The sequence below is a fragment of the Equus caballus genome, chromosome 2, assembly GCF_041296265.1.
Source record: "Equus caballus isolate H_3958 breed thoroughbred chromosome 2, TB-T2T, whole genome shotgun sequence".
Classification (NCBI taxonomy): domain Eukaryota; kingdom Metazoa; phylum Chordata; class Mammalia; order Perissodactyla; family Equidae; genus Equus; species Equus caballus.
In genome coordinates this window covers 63,609,994-63,627,656 of record NC_091685.1, presented here as the reverse complement: position 1 = coordinate 63,627,656, position 17,663 = coordinate 63,609,994, and the positions used below count along the sequence as shown (strand labels likewise).

The 17,663-nt window shown below is 42.8% G+C and overlaps 1 protein-coding gene across 6 annotated transcripts in view; it reads left to right on the top strand.

Moving 5' to 3' along the window:
• The window catches only part of INTS9 (integrator complex subunit 9), a 104,456-nt gene that overhangs the window by 82,162 nt on the left and 4,631 nt on the right, over positions 1-17,663 (top strand). For all 6 annotated transcript variants that reach the window (XM_001493351.7, XM_014737801.3, XM_014737802.3 and 3 more), the window contains 5 exons: positions 1,743-1,923; positions 5,145-5,205; positions 8,764-8,935; positions 12,098-12,222; positions 14,286-14,453. In XM_001493351.7, the coding sequence (XP_001493401.3) occupies positions 1,743-1,923; positions 5,145-5,205; positions 8,764-8,935; positions 12,098-12,222; positions 14,286-14,453 (707 nt within the window). The remainder of the gene's footprint in view (positions 1-1,742; positions 1,924-5,144; positions 5,206-8,763; positions 8,936-12,097; positions 12,223-14,285; positions 14,454-17,663) is intronic.

Below are 17,663 nucleotides of genomic sequence, written 5' to 3'. Positions count from 1 at the left end.
GGCCTTACCACAGACCTAATAAGTCAGACTCTGGAGAGGGGAGAGGCCCAGAAGCAAAGCTGTGTTTTCAGCACGCTCCCTGGCAATTTTCACTCAAACTAAAGCTTGAAAGCCACTCATGTAGTTCATTCCTCTCATATAACCAGTAAAGCAGCTGAGGCCGGCCAGGTTGCAGAGGCTCACCTGAGGCCCGGTAGCTTGTGGCGAAGGCAGGACTAGTGCCAGACCTCGTGAGCCCTCACCACTGGTTTTGTCTTTTTCCACAGTACCGCACCCTGGTGATAGTGAGTCAGCCGGTACTCGAAGTATGATACCGAGCAGTGGGCTCCCTCTGCCTGCCGAGATCTGAGCCAGTTAATCACAAGTTAGAGGTCAAGAAAGGAAGTTTAATTAGATAGCCAGCAAAGTGGAAGACGGGTGACTAATGTCTCAAAAACCCATCTTCAAGGATTGCAGAATCTTGGGGCAGTTGTATAGGGAAAACGGGCAGTAAGGAGGGGGTTTTCTCCAGGCATGACAGACTCCAGGGTCTTTTATTGTTCCATTCTTCTATCCGCTGTGGTGGATACCTTGTAGGTGTGTTTCCTGCCTATGGTCAGTCTGTTCTGGAGAGAAACTCATAGAACAAAGTTTTAAATTATCAAGCTATCGGGGAGTACATACATAAGTATGAAACCATAAATTAGGAGAGCATCTGAATTTTTCAGAGTATGTGCAGAGCAGTCAGTAGTCACACAGAGGAGGGGCTGAAGCATAACAAGATGGCCTCACTTATGCTCACTTACAGTACAGCATCTAGGTGAACCTGGATGTCAGAGTTTGGAACAGAGGAGGATAAAAGGCATTAGAGATTTCAAGTTGTATACCCAAAAGCTGCTTGTTTCAGTTTGTTTCAAAAACCATACAAAAAATAAACTTGAGGGGGCACTCAGATTTTTTTTTATAAGCCAGTTAGAACTTCTAATATGACTAAACTTATATTTGTAATTCCTCGTTTGATAATTTATTTTGAGTATTTAAAATATGGAGGATTTTCTTACAGACAAAACTTTAATGAAAGAAAATGCCACTAAACTGAGTCAAATGGAAAAACTTGGCCAGGGCTGGCCCCGTGGCTGAGTGGTTAAGTTCTAGTGTTCCACTTAGGTGGCCCAGGGTTTCGCTGGTTTGGATCCTGGGCACAGACATGGCACCACTCATCAAGCCATGCTGAGGTGGCGTCCCACATAGCACAACCAGAAGGGCCTACAACTGGAATATACATCTATCTACTGTGGGGCTTTGGAGAGCAGAGGAAGAGAAAAAAAAAGAAAGATTGGCAACAAATGTTAGCTCAGGTGCCAATCTTAAAAAAACTTGGCCTGTTTCCTTAGAGGTCATTCAGCAATGGTCAGAGACTTCACAGAGACAGACCCAGCAAAGTTTTGAGCAGGAACTAAAAGGAGAAGGAGCTTAGAGGGTCTGTCCTGACCCTGGCTGCCATTGGTAACCTTTGAAACCCACACCCTTAATGGCACACCCTATTCCCAGGAACTGAGACATCAATTAAAAACTCAGCCGATTGTCAGCCTCTGGATTCTCCCACTCTGATGCTGTTGTTCAAAAGAAGCAGGTGAAGTGAACAGTACAAACAGAAGTAGGGAAATGAAAGAAATCCAAATATTATTTTAAAAGTTCCACTCTACCTTTATAAAACTGTTCTTTTGATACTCTTGTTTTCCTTCTGGCTTTAACTTTTCTAGCGCTGACAGTCCGGAATGGAGGGAACGTGTTGGTCCCCTGCTACCCTTCTGGAGTGATCTACGACCTCTTGGAATGCCTGTATCAATACATCGACTCGGCCGGCCTCTCCAACATCCCTTTCTACTTCATCTCCCCTGTGGCTAACAGTTCACTTGAGTTTTCTCAGATTTTTGCTGAGTGGTATGTCTGTGTTTTTCTCTACAACTTCTGTCTGATTCAGCACATTCAAGCAGTTAGAATAGAAATGATCCTGTTTTTTTCTGACATTACTATGAAACTTTCATTTTGTTGTTTTTCCGTGTCTGTGAGATAAAGATTGTATTAATGAAAGCCAAATCAGTTATATTGCTAGAGTTGAGAAGAATAGTTATGAAGGAGGAAAGGAGGAAAGATAAAGACTTAACTTAGCTAGCACTTTCAAAATCAGTAACAAAAATGTTTACATTTATCTTCTCACATGCTGTCCTCTCTGCCTGTTACAAAGCTAAGTTGTATTCTAAAAGCTAAACAAATTTTAAAGCACAAGCTCACATTGTCTAACGTTTATAATACCAAATCTGATAGGAAAAACTATATTATTTTTCTCGTTTCAATGGCATGATATTTGACAAAATTGTTGTATCATAGCAGGAAATTGTTTGATCAAATCCTAGGGCGGGTAAATTATTACACAATATGAAGTCCATGAACCTTTTTAGGATTATTTAGGTGCATGTTTGACTCTAACTCACCTGGCCAAAGAAAGGGAGGGACGGGGGAAAGAGACTAACTTTTACAGTAGACCTAATCAAGCCTTAGAATGGGGCCGGCGCACACCCGTATAGGGTGTGTTTAATCCCTTTCCGTGGTTTGGGAGCCTAATGGACACAACATTCTACTAAGTTTCTAATTAGGATGTAAAGGGAATTTGTACATCATTCTGTCATAACATATCCCATATGTTGCCCCCCCGCACACTTTTTTAAGGACATTTTTTCTTCCCCTTTGAATTGTGGTCAAGATTTTTTTTTTTCTGTACAATCATGAGTCGCTTAACGATGGGGACACATTCGGACAAATGCATGATTAGGCAATTTCGTCATTGTGTGAACATCATAGAGTGTATTTACACAAGCCTAGATGGTATAGCCTACCACACACCTAAGCCGTATGGTACTAATCTTATGGGACCACCATCGTGTATGTGGTCCGTCGTTGACCAAAACATCGTTATGCACATAACTGTATTTAGATTCAGACAGGCTTGTCCATCCCATGTGCATATTATTTATGTTTGTCTGTAGAACTGTCACTTTAATTGGTACCCACTGAATTTTATCCTTTGCATTGGGTCTTTTCCCCCCCAACATAGGAAAGTAATCTTGAATAATTAGTAGTCCACCTTAAGTATAATGTGCACATTTAATCAGCATGTTCTGAGTTTCTTCATCCAGATCCTCAGTAAGAATATTGAGAAAGCAAATTCCCGGGCCCAGCCCTGTGGGCCCCTGTGGATGGTGTCCTAGCTTGTGTGTGCTCTTCAAGTCCACTCTTCACCCATTACACACTATTCTTATCGTCAGAATATCTGATCGGATAGAATTCAGGACTGCTAAAATGAGAGTGGGTTGTTTTGGTGTTTCCATTATTTGATATCTGTTAGTTTCTAATATATGTATAATACATGTTTACTATTAAAAAAAAAAAAAAACTTACAGAAAACAGTAAGAAAACTGAACCCATAAGCCCTCTGTCCAGAAATGATGTCACTGTCAGCATTCTAATGATTTCTTCTTTCCATGTAGGGCTCATACTGAATATTTGATTTTGGATCCTGCTTTTAAAAATGTTAACATTAGATTAGAGCATTATGAAATCTTTGAGAATATAACTTTTGCATGACTGCATTATTACATCATTTGTACATTATTTGTGTATGGTGTAATTTATTTAACTGTTATCTTATTATTGGACGGACAGGCTTTTCCCAATTTTTCTCCTTTTAGCAATCTTCAATTAATATCATTCTTTGTATATATGACTACAGCTTTTGCTTTAGGTAATTACTGAAAGTGGAATTACTGGAACAAAGGGTATAAATATGTTTTAATGTTCATTATACAAATCTAGATTGCTTTCCAGAAAGATCTTTATGTCTTCTGTAAATTGTTCCCTTTTTGCCCATTTACTTATTAGAAGTGTTATACTTTTCTTGTGTATTTGAACCCAGCTCTGTTGTATTTCTGCAGACATTTTTTCCCATTTTGGTACTTTTTGAATTTTGTCTTTGATTTTGTTTTTTAAAAAAATCGTTACCTTGGAATAATTTTAGGTTTACAGAAAAGTTACAGAGATGCCACAGAGAGCTCCCATATACTTCCACTTAGTTTCCCCAGTGTTAACATCTACGTGGCCGTACGCGAATGTCAAAACTAAGAAATGAACGTCAGCACGTTGTTAGCTGAGCTCCAGTCTCATTCAGATTGCGCTAGCTCTTCTACTAATGTGTTTCCTATTCCAGGATCCAGTCCAGGATACTACATTGCAGTTAGGTTTTTGATTTTTTTGACAAGTATTTTAGTTTTATATATTGATGCTAATTAATGTAGCATAATATCCTTTGCAACAATCTAAATAACTTTTAAATTATATTATAACTTTTAAATTATATTTGTCTCTCCACCTGAGTTTGAAATAAAGACAGTACTAGTGTCTGTTTAGATACTGTAAAGTAACCCTCCATAAATATCTTCCATATTTACATCTTCCTCCAAAATGGATATAAAGTGATGTGTTTTAAAACATAGACTACCTAAGACATCCACAGAGTCTAGATTGAGACAGGTAGTTGCTCTCCAATTGAGTTACCAGTGCTGCTTAGTGGGCGTGCAAAACAGAAAGTTGTGTCTCTGAGGAAGGGCTATCACTTTCTCCTCAAAATTGATCGCAGCTAATGCAATATGGTAGCCCGGATTGGATCCTGGAACAGAAAAAGGACCTTAGTGGAAAAACTGGTGAAATACAACTAAAGTCTGAAATTTAATCAGTTGTAATGTACTTATATTAGTTTCTTAGTATCACGGCTATATAAGATGTTAACATTAGGGGACACTGGCTGAAGGGTACACAGGAACTCTGTACTGTCTTTGCAACTTTTCTGTAAGCCTAAAATTACTCCAAAATAACAAGATTATTTTTTAAGAAAAAAATGTATTGAGGAGTTTTAAAGGTTAAAAAAAATGCTTACAGGAGACTTAAATCCTGAATACTCTGTAGATGCTGGTTTTCATTCACAGTGAGATTCTCTGGCAGAAAAATCTTAATAAACTTTAGGATTTAGTATCTGTACTGCTACCACTAGATGGCAGCAAGTGACCATGTGTGCCCTGCCTAACATGCTGGTTGTTCTTCCTCTTTAAAAGGCTTTGTCACAACAAACAGACTAAGGTGTATCTCCCAGAACCACCTTTTCCCCATGCAGAGGTAAGAAAATGGAATTATTGGGTCAGAGCAAGAAAGAAATGTTGATAAATGGATGTGGTTGGAGATAGCAGGTCACCAGATAAAAAAATTCCTTATGTAAATTCGCATAGCCCTTTGTTTCCCACGTGAGATGACAGTGAAGTACTCTAACTCAACATTTGTTACTTTCTCTTATTAACACATTATATTACCAGTGCGTTTGTACAGTTCATGACCTACCACTGTTCTACTGACTGCTGAGAGATTTTATCTAATATCTTTCTGTTGACTGGCGGAGCGGTTTTATCTAATATCGACTACTAACTCTTTTGCATAACAGATTTATTCATTGTCAAGGTCTTCTTTCCAGTTAGTTGTGTTGATCATAGAGGTAAATTTTAATGATGAAAATAATAACATTTCAGTTTAGAAAATAGAGTCAAAAGGTACAAACTTCTAGTTATAAAATAAATAAATCATAGAGATATAATGTATTGCCTATTTGAAAGTTGCTAAGAGACTAGATCTTAAAAGTTCTTATCACAAGAAAAATAAATTTTGTAACTGTGTAGTGAGAGACGTTAACTAGACTTATTGTGGTGATCATTTTGCAGTATATACAAATATCGAATCATGCAATACACCTGAAACTAATATAATGTTATATGTCAATTATGCTTCAATTTAAAACAAGAGAAAAATCCCCCTTCCCTCACAGAACTGATGAGTGTTTTTATATAGCCACATACCCAGTTTTGTTTGCATTGTTTTTTGCACCAAACAGTGTATCATGGACATTTTTCTGTGTGCCTCGTATCATTATATTGCTGCCTAATATTCCATAGCTATCATATGAACATATTATGGTATTTTTGACCATTCTCTTACTATCAGACAATTGCATTAGTCTGAATTTTTTGTTATATTAAAACCAAAAAAAGGATGTTTAAATTGGCATAACCACTTGAGGAAACTGGCAGTAGCTGCTAAAGCTGAACATATAACATACTCTCTGCCTCAGCAGTATTGTTCCTGAAGTCTGCACCAAACAGAAATGTGTAGGTATGTCACCACAAGACTCGCACAAAAATCTTCAGAGCATTCTTGGTAATGGTGCTGAAGTGTGCCCAAATGCCCATGACACTTTAATGGATATCGTGGTATATTCGCACCATGGAATACCATACATCAATGAGAACAGGAACTCTGATTGCATGCAACAGTGTAGATAAATTTCACAAATATAACGTGAGTGAAAGAAGCCAGATAAGAGAGTAGATACGGTGTGATTTTATTTATATAAAAGTTCAAAAACACACAAAACTAGTCTGTGGTATCGGAAGCCAGGATAGTGATTATCCTGGAGGTAGGGGTGGGGGCAGTAGTAATTGGAAGGGGACAAAGGGGGATTTCTGAGGAGCTGGCAGTGCTGTTACTTGATGTGTATATAGGAATATGGAAGTGTTTATTAAAATGTCACCAAGCTAGGGATTTCTGTGCTGATACATATGTCTAGGGTTTGGTTGATTTATTTGTTTTACAGTTAACTATTTGACTCATAGAGTAAATTGCAACAAATGTACTGCTAATTATTTTAAATTTGACTGCTGTCTTCTTAATCCAAAGGACAGGTCTTTTATGAACCACAATGTCAAGTGGAATGCTTTGAGAAAGTTGTTTTTTCAGTCCTCACGCTCTGTTACAGCAGCCAAGGTTTTTGCAAGCTCTGTCATTGCCACAGTGAAATTCAGACTAGAAATGTAATAATGTCACAGAAGTAAGTGTAGCAAAACATATTTTGTGGTGGACTTTGCCACTGAAAGTCTCTTTTCCTCTCCCCTAGTAACAATTAGGCTTTCTTTAGAACTTCTTTTCTAAGAGTCGTACCGCATTCTTAGGGTAACACACATATGCCATGGATGACCTTTGTCCCATTTACAGTTAGGAATGTGAAAAGACCGCAGTTGTATAATCAGGGTTCCTGAACTGCACTTGTCAAGATTAGGGCATTATGGAGTTGACGCTTGGTATTGTGACCAGTTCCCATGAGAAAATACGGTTCTGCCCTTAGAACTGATGAAAAATTACTTTAGGGAATTCCTGTCCTACAGCTTCATTGCCTATACAGTTTGAACCTTACATCAGTGCAGAGGTAATTCTGGATGGTCAAGTGTCATAAGTCAGGTGGAGAGGTAGGTCCAATTGGCAGAAAGAGAGAGGCCCTTATCTTAGTTTCTATGCATTGATCAGGAGAACTGCAGGAACTGTAGGTAATGCCTAAAAAGTGACTTCAGTTGTGTGCAGAGACCTGCTGCTCTTCTTAGAACCCCATTCATCTCCCTGACATCTGTGCATACAGTAGCCTTAGCCTTTGAGACAGCTGCTCACCCATTTAACTGGGGCAAGTGATGATTTGGGCCAGATAGATTATAAAAGAAGGTCAGTTTATTTGTATATAACTTGGAAGGAAAGTGGGAAGTCAATGTTTGTTCCATCTTTACTATTCATATCCCATCTAAGCATGTGACACCTGATTAAGATCTCCAGAGTAGTATTTGCAATGTTGCTAATAAAAACAGTCTTCCTGAATTAAAGATTAAATGTTCAGAGTGAAGAGTTTGGCTTCCATTTGGGGACTGCCCTATTCTGGCTCCATTCTCACTATTGGGTGACTTGAGTTGGACTTGGAGTTGTTGACTGGGCTCCCTCGTATTATGGGTTACTTCAGGATTAAGCCGTATCACACACTGTTTCTTTATCCATCAAACAGCATCTCAGGGCAATACTCCCTTTGGCCTAGTTGTATTTGGGGTCTCTGAAGTCTGGATGTTTGTCGCCTGACCTTTTGGTGCTAGAGTGGGAAGGTGAGGGCGGGGCCAAGGCAGCAGGCAGAACTTGTGAGCAGTGTCAGAAAATGCCCTCAGTGGTTGTGACTGTATGTGATGTTGCCTTGGGTCGGGCCTGAGGCTGAGAGAGTATTATCAAGTGTTCTGCTGGAAGGAGACCTTTTTGGTTCAAAACAAACACTTTTGAGAGGCATGAGGCTGTGCATGGCCTGCTTCTTACTACAGCTCTCTGTCATGAGGGCATCACAGTTCCCAAATTTCTGAAAGCCAGTTTGTTCTCTGTCTTTACTAAGTTGCCACAGTAACTGAACACAGCTACACCTTCTTAAGAGGAGGTCTTGTGCTAGTAAACAATTTTTCTTGTGTGAGGTGTTTATTGTTGACAGAACTTGGTGATTCACACATTTTGGCAAAGTTACTTACACCTCAAACAAGGACCGATACTAGATTTCTGGGGCCCCGGCTCAGAGTGTCAGGAAGCTATAAAGAAAGAGTTAAACGAAATCAGGCCCTGACAACCTGAAGAAAAGTTTCCATTAAGTGTGTTAACATGTCACCAAAGGGCCCATCTGTTGAGTAAGTCACATTGTAGGTAAAAAATCGGGATCTTTGTCTAATTTTAGTAAGATTTGTCTGTATTTTTAATTTCGTTCTGCTCCCCCTCCCGTGCTGTGATCCTCCTTCCGCCTAGGCGGGCTCACATCTCTTTGTGTGCTTTTCACGTGTGTTCTAGCTCATTCAGACCAACAAGCTGAGGCACTACCCCAGCATCCATGGAGACTTCAGCAACGACTTCAGGCAGCCGTGTGTGGTGTTCACCGGGCACCCTTCCCTCCGGTTTGGGGACGTGGTTCATTTCATGGAGCTCTGGGGAAAATCTAGTCTCAACACTGTCATATTCACAGGTATGTAAACACACAAACAGAACCCTGCCCCTTCCACCGGGACCTTCCCCGAATGCACTGACCAGGTGGAGACCCAGGGAAGAATCTGACAGGAAGGCATGAATGTGAACCCTCTTCTATCGTAAATACCAAAGGATAAAGAAACCACAAGGTTAAGAGAGGAAAGCAAAATGTGCCGTGAGACAACTGAGTACTGGAGAAAGCTTTTACAGCTGATCCTGTAGCTTTCCCTGAGGCAGGTCTCTGCCGAGCTGCTTTGGATAGGGTTTGCAAGCTCTTGCAAGAACCGCGATGATGCTAGTACCGGTCTTGTTCACCCCCTTCAGGAATTATTTACTGAGATGGATCTTTCTCCTTCGGTTGTAGTTTACTCTGGCTTGCAGCTTTTCTTCTGGACATGAACCCCTCAGAGTAAAACAGATCCTTTAAGGAGGTTAAGGAGGGGTTTTACTGAATCACTGTATTATTTTATCAATTTAAGGTCTTCATTCAGCCTTGGGGTTTGGCAACCTTATGGGCAATGAAGTGGAAAACCTTGATCTAAAATCTGGTCCAATTTCCTGTAACCTAAGTGAAGTTACTCACCTCTCTGAGCCTCACTTTCCTCATGGGAAAGTGGGATAATTAACGGCTCCTCCTTGGACAGCTCTGTGCATTTAGCGACATAAGAAAGCACTTCGTACAGTGCCTGGCACATAAAGGCTATTGAGAAAGTATCAGTTAACTTCTTAGAGTTGTCTAATTACTTTTAAGACTCAAGGAATGGAGTAGAGCCTAGTTATGCCCAAAGTTCAGGGTCAGGAACACTGGGGCCTTTCCCTCTGCTCAGCCTGCTTGTGAGGAGTACCGGCGCCCTCCAGCCAGAGGCCACCAGGAACAACCAGCGGTGGAACAAAGTTGGGTTTATTGACTCAGTGCAGTGAGGGAGAACGCACTCCATGGGGAAGCGTGAGGCATCTCAGAGAAGGTTAGAAAGAACTTCTTGTGGATTTGGGCTCCTGCTTGGTGATTTTGAGGTGGGTCCACAGATATGGGACGTTGCTCTGGATCGAGAACGGGCAGGGAGCAAGAATAGGTCTATGAGTGGGTAGCTTTTTTTTCTTTTTCTTTTTTTTTTGCTAAGCAATATTCACCCTAAGCTAACATCCACTGCCATCTTCCTCTTTTTTTTGTCAGCCACCACCACAGCATGGCCACTGACAGACAAGTGGTGTAGGTAGCCTGAGAACTGAACCCGGGCTGCCGAAGTGGAGTACACCAAATTAAACCACTAGGCCACTGGGCCTTTGGGTATCTTTATCATTCTTATCTAGAAGGCAGGAAGAACAGAGCCAGGATAGGGTAATGTTTGCTTGTTTTGTGGTTTGGACAGTGTTGTGGTTTTGTGTTCAGGCATGATTACAGAGGGGTCTTGTTTTAGTCTTGATCCATCATGGTCAGTGAGTGGCCTTATCTGATGTTGGTGTTCTGGGAAATTGTTTATATCCAACAGGAGAACACCATGGCCTAGCCATGAGCACCAGGCCAGCTCTTACTAACACCAAGGCCTAGAAGAAAGTGCCAGGAGAGCTCAGAAAAGCATCTGTCAGGGGCTGCTCTTCTCTTTCCCAGGCCCCCTTTTGGGCAAAAGCAGAGGAAATTCGGCCACAAGACAATGCATGATACCCAGAACCTCACCATTGCCAAGTTTTGCTAAGCAGGAGATCGTCCAGAGAACATTGCCTGTAGTAGGACTAAGGGTGGTCTCTCCTGTTCTTTCTGAGGAGATGTTGACTCTGATGTGACAGTGGGCCCAGTATTTACATAGGTACAGTAACAAGTGTTCACTATGACATAAATTTTCCTTTAGCCAGCTAAGAAGAAATTGGGGGCTGTGTAATTGTCCATGGACAGATCTGGGTAATGAATTTAAATTTAAACTGGTTTATTGGGCTTCCAGAGCACAAGTCATGTCATTTATGATGTCTGCTAGTGTCAGAGGTAAGTTTGGGACCACTTTTTCCGATTGTATTACAACAGCTGTGAGAACTATGGCTCTCACAGGACACGTACAAAAGGAGTCAGTTAGCCCTCCCAGGCGGCTCGGGCTGGCCTCACTTGGGGGCTTCTGGGTGTTCTTCTTAGGGAAACAGGATCCACTGGAGGGGTGGTAATTTAAAAATCTGGAGGTTCTCTCAGTGATCCTGAAGACACCGGATAAGTTAGTGTGACAGGTGAGTGTCAGCCTGAGGGCTGTGAGAAGCTGGTGACCACGTGAGGGCACAGACCGTGCTGGGAGTCTAAGTATTGTTTTCTACACCAGCAGTGAGCCAGCTCTTTTGGCTCAAGGTGGGCAGCATCCTCCAGTGGAGAAAACAATCCCAGCCAAGTAGGCCCCAGTGAGGGCTCTTGAGAGAACAGACCGGCCGTCACGGCGAGGATGGTTCCCGGTCGTGATGTGCTGGGCTTTGCTGAGAGGAGTACAACAGTCTCAGCAGAAGCATTTTGTTGACATGGGCTCAAGGTCCTTTTCTTTCTTCTCGGTGCATGCTGTCACACAGGTGACATGTGATTTGCCTCATACCGGGTGTTAACGTTGAGCGCTTGATTCGAGTGTCTCCCCCAGCTTTCTCCACACTGACGGAAGCCACTGTCTTTGTATTGAATCAGTATCTTGTGGGGGGGACACTTTGAGACTATGTACATATCCAATCTTCCCCAAATTTTTATCTAATGTTTTTAGCATCTATTGATAATTCTGGTCTAAATAAAGTATTACTGTGACAGTTGCCAAATGGCGATACATTTTCTTAATTTCATCATTTCTTTTACATTTCTTATTGGTTAGCATTTTGTTGCAAAGAAGAGCTTTCCCTTCTCCCTCATTTATTTACATATCCAATCTCATCCTTCTCTCTATGTTAAACCTCGAGCTCACACCCAGACCTCCAACTCCACATCCATCCTTAGCATTCATTCCAGCCTCTCCCTGTCCTTACTGTAACTAACTCATCTCTCCAACGATAGGGAACCTGGCTCCCGTCACCCTCAGTGCACTCACTCACTGGCTCACCCTCCCAGCCCTGCCAGCCATCTGCTTGGCCTTGACCACACCAGCCACCACCTCGCTTGGCAGCTCTCTGTTGCCGACATTTTAAATTTTCTTTTTTGTGCTCTCCTTAGAACCTGACTTCTCATACCTGGAAGCTCTGGCTCCCTACCAGCCCTTGGCCATGAAATGCATATACTGCCCCATTGATACACGACTGAATTTCATCCAGGTGTCAAAGCTGCTTAAAGAAGTACAGGTAAGAAGGGAAACGCTTGTGTCTTCCGTGGTCCTGTCCCCTCTGTGTGTTTGTGTGTCTGTGGTGCGAGGGGGGTATCTAGCTTCATTTCTTGTCCTTACTTCTCAAGCATCTGCAGAGTACTGGGACGTGTGCTGGTTACCCTTTAGTCTTCAAAGTAGTGAAAGAAGTTTCCATTCTAAAGAAATCAAAAGTGGAAGGAAAAGAAAGCATAAACAGTCTATTATTTTTGATGAGGACCATCTGTGTCCAATTAAAAGCAAATTGCCCCACCACCACCCCCAAAAAAAGTCATTCTAGAAATATATTCATCAAGCTGAAAGACAGTTGAACTTAGCTGACACATGTATTGGGCCCTTATTGCACGTGTGGGTTAGTCCCACAAACTGTCGTTTTGCCTTTTGTTAGAGATTTGTTTGGGTTTGCTTTTGTTTGTTAGTTTATTTTTCATTTTGCATTTTCTGCCATAGAGAAGGGGAAGATGCCCTTGGGCTAAAGTGGTAGGGAAAGGAAGCATGTCTGCACAGAAGGAGAATGTGGAGGGAACGCAGGCAATAAAAACCACTGCCCTGGGCGCATTACCACTCGGGTGGCGTGTGTTGTGGCACTCAGGGGTGGGGGAGGCTGATGGGAATTGGCAAGGAAGAAGCTGAGCACAGGCCCGAGGAAGAGTTTGATTTCCCATCCCCTCAGTGTTTCCAGGACCTTACGTGAGCGCCGAGGTGCCCTACGCTTCTTGTCCCTTCACCTAGCCGTTTAGCGTGGGGTGATTAGCTCCCTTCATTTCTTGGCCTGGATCAGAAGTTCGCTTCCTCTTCACACAACCTTTGACCTCAGGATGAGAGGTGCTGACACAGAACTCTAAGGAAGGGTCACTAGAAACAGAGAAAGCTGGAGAACCTCAGGACTGTAGCAATAGTGGATTGTGGGGCTCACACACTTGCTGGCCCTGCGAAGAAAGAATGTGGGTTTTTTCTAGACACGATTAGAGCAGTTAACCAACTGTCGGCCTAGTGGGGTGATCTGATACCCCACTGTGTACACATCAACATGCTGAAAGAGACCATTAAGAGCTTGTTTTCATTACTAATAACTTCACACCTCAGTCCCTACACCCGCAGTATACTCCTCAGGCCCCTGGCTTGTGTGCTAATATTGGAAACTGGAGGCCACCTGGTCCCCACTATAGGAGAGGAAAACCTGGGGGACGTCTTCAGGCTGTGACTGCAGCGTGGGATGGCTCTGAGACAGTTATAAGATACTAGCTGGGCCAGGAAGAAGAACAAAGGCAGTTTGCAGAAGAGAGGAATTAGCCCTAAAGAACAAGTGCTGTTGGAAATGCTTCCAGGGACTCGAGGCTTGCTCCAAACTCAAGAGCAGTGACAATACAATGACCCTGTGGGCTGCCAGGAGCAGTGTGCAATTGGATGGTGTTTGTCGAAAGTAGACATTGGTTTACTAATTTTTTTCTCTGAAGATAACAAAAAGCGACTTTTTGCAAAAACAATTCTGTCTGATTCAGTCTGTCATACACACTTGAGTATGTGACCTAACCACCATCCACTGTAACACCAGTGGACCTGCAGAGAGATAGATACCAGAAAAAACCCAACCCCAGAACACCAAACTAGCACAAAAAGTCAGTTCCTGCTAATCAGCCAGTAGCTGTAGCAGTCGATGATGGTGTGGCAAGACGACTGTGCCCTCAGGGGGCTTAGAGACCAGTGGGGTGTAGACCCCCAGAAGTCACCATCAAAGTGACTTAAATATACTGAAAAAATAAAAACAAATGCAAACTGAGGCAGTAAATCCCTTGCTCGTCAACATGGCTGGCAGTTCAGGGGTTTGTCCTGAAATTTTTATTCTTCTTTCTCCCACTGCGCTCATCTCTGCTCCCACTGGTTACTTGGATTTGAAAGGATGAGAGTTCAAAATGGCCTGAACGTGGTGAGCCTGAGCGTCCATGAAGATAAAGTTAGATAAGGAATGGGCTGCCTTTGGAAGAGGCTCCTCTCGTTTCTTCCTTCTCTCTTCACCCTGTCCCTGTCCTCTTGGCTCCTCAGCCCCTCCACGTGGTCTGTCCTGAGCAGTACACCCAGCCACCTCCAGCGCAGTCCCACAGGATGGACCTGATGATTGACTGCCAGCCGCCTGCCATGTCCTATCGGCGGGCCGAGGTCCTCGCCTTGCCCTTCAAGCGTCTGTTTGAAAAGATTGAAATCATGCCCGAGGTGAGCTATTCTCTTTCTCATGGTTAAACTTGGGTTTTCCACTTGAGTCTCTGGAAGAAGACCGTCTCAGAGGTGGCTTTCTTTTGGGTTTGTGTCAAATATGGATGAACCAAAGAACACAGACCCTTAAGCAAGTAACTGGGAAGACAGGTGGGGTTTTCAGAGCCTTCTCATTTTTCAAGTAATGAAGTAATAGCTGTTAACATCAGGACTGCTGGACTGCTGCCTATATTAACACGTAGTGTGTGGTCCAGGAGGCCACGGCCTTGGAGAACAGAAATGCTGATGCTCTGTCCGTAACCACTTTAGGGTTGTGGATTTTCTCATCCTTCCTGGACCTCATTTATGAGCAAGGGTCAAGTTTCACCAAATTCAGAGATAGATGGAAGAGATAAGAGTAACCAAAACTAAGAAATGTTAAACTGGATTACCATTAGTATGCGTATTGTACGTGTGGACAGTTGGGGCATATTGTGCATGAGTGACTGGTCAGCGGGTAAGGCAGCAAGAGTCAGATGGCCCAGCTCCCACAGTGACAGCATAGAAAACTCTGCAGGAAGCTACTTCTGGCTTCCTTTTGCCTCTTAATACAGCTTGAACATGTCCTCAAACTTTTTGGTCTCAAGACTTCTTGAAAATTAGAATTCCAAAGAACTTTTGTTTATGTGGGTTATATCTTTTGATATTTGCTATATTAGAAAGTAAAACTAAGACATTTTAAAAATATTTATTGGGGCTGGCCCCACAGACTAGTAGTTAAGTTTGGCATGTCTGATTCTGCGGCCCAGGTTCAGTTCCCAGGTGCAGACCTACACCACTCATCAGCGGCCATGCTGTGGTGGCATCCTACACACAAAATAGAGGAAGACTGGCACAGATGTTAGCTCAGGGTGAATCTTCCTCAGCAAAAAAAAAAAAAGATATATTAATTCATTTTTAAATAATATAAACTTGTTAGATGTTAACATAACTAAAATATCTTTTATGAAAAATGTTTCTAAAATAAAGAAGATAATGAGAAGAGGGGCCCTGTTTTATATTTGCAAATCTCTTTAATATCTGCCTGTGGAAGACAGTTAGACTCTCCTGTCTCCTTTTGCTTTCAGTCTGTTGTGATAATACATGTCACGTAGCCTCTAGAAAATTCCAGTGAACATTCGTGAGAGGATGAAAGTGAAAAGGGAAAAGGCAGATTATTAGGACAATCATGGTGACCTCGATGTCCCTGCCCTGCACCGAGAGCCAGCGCTCCCGACAGCCTCTTGTGTGCTTAAGGCCCCTGACTTCTCTGCTTCTATTTTTATGGCTCTACCGTAAGATTCACTTTTCAATTAAAAGTATATTTATACATTGTAGAAAATTGGGAAAATAGAAAAAAAGGGATAAAGACAACAAAATCAGTCCTATTCCTAATATCAGAGATAACTGCTGTTCAGATTTTTGTGTGTTTGCCTGGTCTGCACGGTGTCTGAAGTTGGTCATACCTCATCTACTGTCTTAGTCTTGTAACAGTAAATAATTACATGATTAAAGATATTTTAAAAGCATCTTAATGGCTGTATAATGCTCTGTCATAAATGTATCATAATTTAACTGTCCCTTTATTGGTGGACATTATTTCTGCTTTTCTGTATTATAAATGACACTTTCAGAAACATTCTTTTACGTAAATCTTTGTCCATGTGTAGAATGTAAAGACAGAATTAAAGTACCATCTGGTTTTCCTAGGAAATGCACGTGGCAGATGAAAGGGTTATAAAATCTGTTGCTGTCCTTTAGATTCTGCTACTCTAAAGGATGCTTACTTCCCCCCCGGATGAAAGTATGTCCCCTGCAGCTTCCTTACACATCCTCCTCCTTTGTACTCATAAGTGCAAAGAGCGAGATCTGATATGTCGGTCTCCGTGGGCCTGTTCTAATAGGAAAATGCTGTTTCCGCGGTGGCGAGTGGCTGCCTCCTCCCAGGGCTGTCTGGGCTGAGTTGTGGTTGTTGTGGGCTCTGGGTAGACTTCCCTGTAGCAGGGCTGCCGCTTCAGAGGGTCTCCTTAGAAACTGAATTCATTCACAGGACCGCCCAGGGAGAGACGCTCACCTGCTTGCCTCCCGTAATGCCGTCCCCAGACCTCCCAAGCCAATTCTTTGACTTTAAAGTTCTGCCAGGAACCTGACCTGTGATGGGAATAATTGCAGTGTAGGAAGGAAAAGAATATTCATGGATGGGCATTGCCAGGAGACTGGAGCATACTGACATCTCCTCAGTGGGAACATTCCATGCTTATTCCATGTGTTTTCTTATTCGTGAATCAGTCTTCACATTCCATTTACCAGTCCTTTTAAATATCCTGAGCTGCTTCCTCCACCCATTTGTTATTGATCTTCATGTTTCGTAAATGGTTTCTTACATATTTATTTACTTTTGTTTTTATGTAAAGGAGGCTTGGGTAGGTCGAGGTCTACGTGTGTGTAAGAACAAGAGTCAACCAAACCCGAGTGTTAGGCTCCTCTTGAGATCACGCGTCACTGCCAGTAGCTGGGGGGGGGGGGGGGCTCTGAAGTTGCACAGGAGAGAGGGTGCGCTTCAGCTCGGGTGTTAGGGAGAAGGATGGCCCCCAGGGAAAAGCTCTGTATCCCCTTGTTGGGAGAAGCCAAGCTCCCAGGAATTAGAGAGCTCATTCAATCCAAATGCTGCCATCCTTGTCCGTCCTTCCTGACACTATCACCTGGAGAGGCGATGAGGACGAAGGCAGAGACTGCACGAAAAGTCAGCACTTGGTATGTATTCTGAGTAAGGAGAAGCCCTAAGAGGTTTCTGAGAGCTACTATAAAAGAGTGTTCGAGTCGTCTGGAAGCCATCTGAGAGATGGGGATGAGGTTGTGTTGGTTCCGATGACGAGCCGTGGCAGGGTGTTGGCATTTCATCATTTGGGGATTGACTTGCAAAAGGGGTCAGCAGAGGGGTCAGCACCCTGGGGTCCCAGCATGCGCTGACACGTGCCTGTGCTGGATGCCTCTGCAGGAGAGTCTGGGGAGGCTCCAGGAAAAGCCCCCAGGAGACACTGTATCTCAGAACTCGGGATCAGGTTAGCTCTCTTCCTCTCCTCAGCCCAGTTCACCCACCACCACCCCCTTTTCCTCTCTGTCTTCTCTTACCTCCTTTCTTTATTGAGATTGAGATAGACAGATATATATATTTATGTATGTGATACATTT